At 49.6% G+C, this 3,435-nt stretch overlaps 1 protein-coding gene across 1 annotated transcript in view; it reads right to left on the bottom strand.

Moving 5' to 3' along the window:
- The window catches only part of LOC122562951 (EF-hand calcium-binding domain-containing protein 4B-like), a 23,001-nt gene that overhangs the window by 12,812 nt on the left and 6,754 nt on the right, over nt 1-3,435 (bottom strand). The window contains exon 2 of the mRNA XM_043716253.1: nt 2,208-2,363. Within this exon, the coding sequence (XP_043572188.1) occupies nt 2,208-2,363 (156 nt within the window). The remainder of the gene's footprint in view (nt 1-2,207; nt 2,364-3,435) is intronic.

The following is a 3,435-nucleotide window of genomic DNA, read 5'->3' as shown; positions in this document are numbered from 1 at the left end:
GAGAGAGAGAGAGAGAGAGAGAGAGAGAGCGAGAGAGAGAGAGAGAGAGAGCGATGTTACTTTGGGTTCAACAGGAGTTAATGAAATGTAATTAGAACATGGAACATAAACCATTACAGCACAGTACAGGCGCTTCGGCCCTCGATGTTGTGCCGATCTGTGAAACTTATCTGAAGCCGATCTAACCTACACTAATCCAATTTCATTCATATGTTTATCCAATGCCCATTTAAATGCCCTTAAAGTTGGCGAATCTAATACAGTTGCAAGCAGGTCATTCCACTCCCTTCCTACTCTCTGAGTAAAGAAACTACTTCTGACATCTGTCCTGTTCCTATCACCCCTCAATTTATAGCTATGCCCCCTCGTGCTCGCCATCACCATCCATGGAAAAAGGCTCTCACTGTCCCCCCGATCTAACCCTCAGATTATCTTAAATGTCTCTATTAAGTCACCTCTCAACCTCCTTCTCTCCAACGAAAACAGCCTCATGTCCCTCAGCCTTTCCTCGTAAGGCCATCCCTCCATACCAGGCAACATCCTAATAAATCTCCTCTGAACCCTTTCCAAAGCTTCCACATCCTTCCTATAATGTGGTGACCAGAACTGCACCCCATACTCCAAGTGCGGCCGCACCAGAGTTTTGTACAGCTGCAGCATGACCTCATGGCTCCGAAACTCAATCCCTCTACCAATAAAAGCTAACACACCGTATGCCCTCGTAACAACCCTATCACCCTGGGTACAAATTGATGTAACTGTGTGGAGTAGTGCATAGAGTTTTGGTCTCTTTGCTTGAGGAGAGATGTGGTTGTACTGGAGTCAGTTCAGAGGAGGTTCACTAGATTGATCCGAGAGATGAGGGTTTTTTGTTATGTTTTTTGTTTTGTGGGTGGCACGGTGGCACAGTGGTTAGCACTGCTGCCTCACAGCGCCTGAGACCCGGGTTCAGTTCCCGCCTCAGGCGACTGACTGTGTGGAGTTTGCACGTTCTCCCCGTGTCTGCGTGGGGGTGCTCCGGGTGCTCCGGTTTCCTCCCACAGTCCAAAAGATGTGCAGAGTCAGGTGAATTGGCCATGCTAAATTGCCCGTAGTGTTAGGTAAGGGCTAAATGTAGGGGTATGGGTGGGTTTCGCTTCGGCGGGTCGGTGTGGACTTGTTGGGCCGAAGGGCCTGTTTCCACACTGCAATGTAATGTAAAAAAAAAAGAGAGATCGAGCAGTTTAAGCCAACGCTCCCTGGAGTTTAGAAGAATGAAAGGAGATCTAATTGAGGTCCATAACGTGGTAAAAGGGGATTGACAACGTAGAGATAGAAAGGATGTTTCTTCATGTGGAGCAATTGAGAATGTGAGGTGGTAGTTTTAGGATAAGAGGTAGCTGAACAAAAACAGGGATGAAGAGAAATTACTTCCCTCAAAATGAACGTGAATGTGTGGATTCACTATCCCAGAGCGGTGTGGATGCTGGGAAACTGAGTAACTTGAAGGAGGAGCTGGACAGACTTTTCATTTGTATAGATTAATGGACGGAGAAAGTGAGGGCTGCAGATGCTGGAGATCAGAGATGGAAATGTGTTGCTGGAAAAGCGCAGCAGGTCAGGCAGCATCCAGGGAACAGGAGAATCGACGTTTCGGGCACCTTCCTGAAGAAGGGCTAATGCCCGAAACGTCGATTCTCCTGTTCCCTAGATGCTGCCTGACCTGCTGCGCTTTTCCAGCAACACATTTCCATCATAGATTAATGGACAGCAGGCAGGAAACTGAAGTTCGGCCCAAAATGAGAGCAGCCATGGTCATATTGAGAGGCAAAGCAGGCTGGAGAGGTTGTTTCTGATACCATCATCTTCTGCTTACCGTCTGCCATCACATCCCTTCCTCTCATTGGTGGAAAAGAGTCAAAATAAAATTAGAATAACATTTATTCCAATTTATTCGTCAATCAGTTGATTGGCTGAAGCAGCTCCAAGGGTAGACAGACCATCACTGTTGCTATGTAACACTGTTGAAGGGAGAATTCAAGAATCCAATCAGGACCTGAGAGGGTTCCTGGTCACTGGGGGGGGGGGGGGGGGAATGTGATCGGAAGATGTGTGACCTGGGTAAGCAGCTGGGAATGTGTGTAAGACATCGGATTGGAGAATTCAGGGATGGGGAATGAGAGGATCGGACGCTCAGTGGGACACACCACCTCCTGGGAACCTCTCACCCTTCTCTCTCCACTCGCTCAGCTGCTTCCTCTTGTTGATCCACCGGCCGATCCCGGGCTTCCTGAAGATCCTGTTGGATCTGCTCCAGCTTTGTCTCCAGCTCCTGATTGGTCACTTTCAGCTTCTCAATCTCAGCGATTGCCTCGTTGTGTTTCCTGCACAGAGAGAAAACCAAAGAGTCAGACAGACAGGGGGAGAGAGTCACTGACAGAGAGACTGAATGGAGACCTATACTGTTCGATTTTCTCATTCGTCAACATCCCAATCCCAAATGCCAGCTCCCGTTTCTGCAGATCATCAGGAATGTCCTGGCATTAGGATCCACAGGCACTGACTGAATCAATGTGAGATTGAGCTTTGATACTCCTCCTGCCCCTGTGCTTGTTGTGTTTGGGGGAGGAGGTGTACAATTGACAAGGTGTGTACCAGTCGCAGCGTACACATGGGACAACAATATCAGATCCAACACCAACAGCATGGTACACAGAGCTGTGGTGGTTCCCACCCTCCTGTATGGCTCTGAGATGTGGACTGTCTACAGCAGGGACCTCAAGGTGCTGGAGCAGTCCCACCAACATTGCCTTTGCTAGATCCTGCAAATCCACTCGGAAGAAAGAGGCACCAACAGCAGCTGCTTTAATTCGGCCCACATCCCCAGCATGAAGGCACTGACTACCCTTGATGGGTTTGGATGGGCTGGCTACGTCATCCACATGACCAACACAACCTGCCTCGAGCAGGTGCTGTACTCCCAGCTTCGAAATGGCAGGTGAGCCCCAGGTGGACACAGAAAGGGCTTCATTCAGACCCTCAAGGCCTCACTGGTGAAATGTGACATTCCCACAGGCCCCTGGGAATCACTGGCCCGAGATAGTCCAAAATGGAGGAGAAGCATCCGGGAAGGGATGGGGCACTGAGACTGACCGTCAGGAAAAAGCAGAAGCCCGGGGGTAACAATGTAAGGAGCGCACGCCACATCAGTGCCCCACCCACCCCACCCCATGACCACTACCTATCCCAGTGTAACACAGCCTGCAGTATCCAGATCGGTCTCTACAGCCACATTCAGACTCCCCCTGAGAGACGGAGAGAGTCATCCTCATCTGTGAGGGAGCGCCGATGATGGTGAGTTTCTGTCTCAGACCATCAGAGAAGACACTGATTTTTTTTTTAGATTAGATCAGATTCCCTACAGTGTGAAAACAGGCCCTTCGGCCCAACAAGTCC

Source organism: Chiloscyllium plagiosum, chromosome 26, assembly GCF_004010195.1.
Source record: "Chiloscyllium plagiosum isolate BGI_BamShark_2017 chromosome 26, ASM401019v2, whole genome shotgun sequence".
In the NCBI taxonomy this organism is placed as follows: Eukaryota; Metazoa; Chordata; class Chondrichthyes; order Orectolobiformes; family Hemiscylliidae; genus Chiloscyllium; species Chiloscyllium plagiosum.
This window is presented reverse-complemented; position numbering and strand designations above follow the sequence as displayed.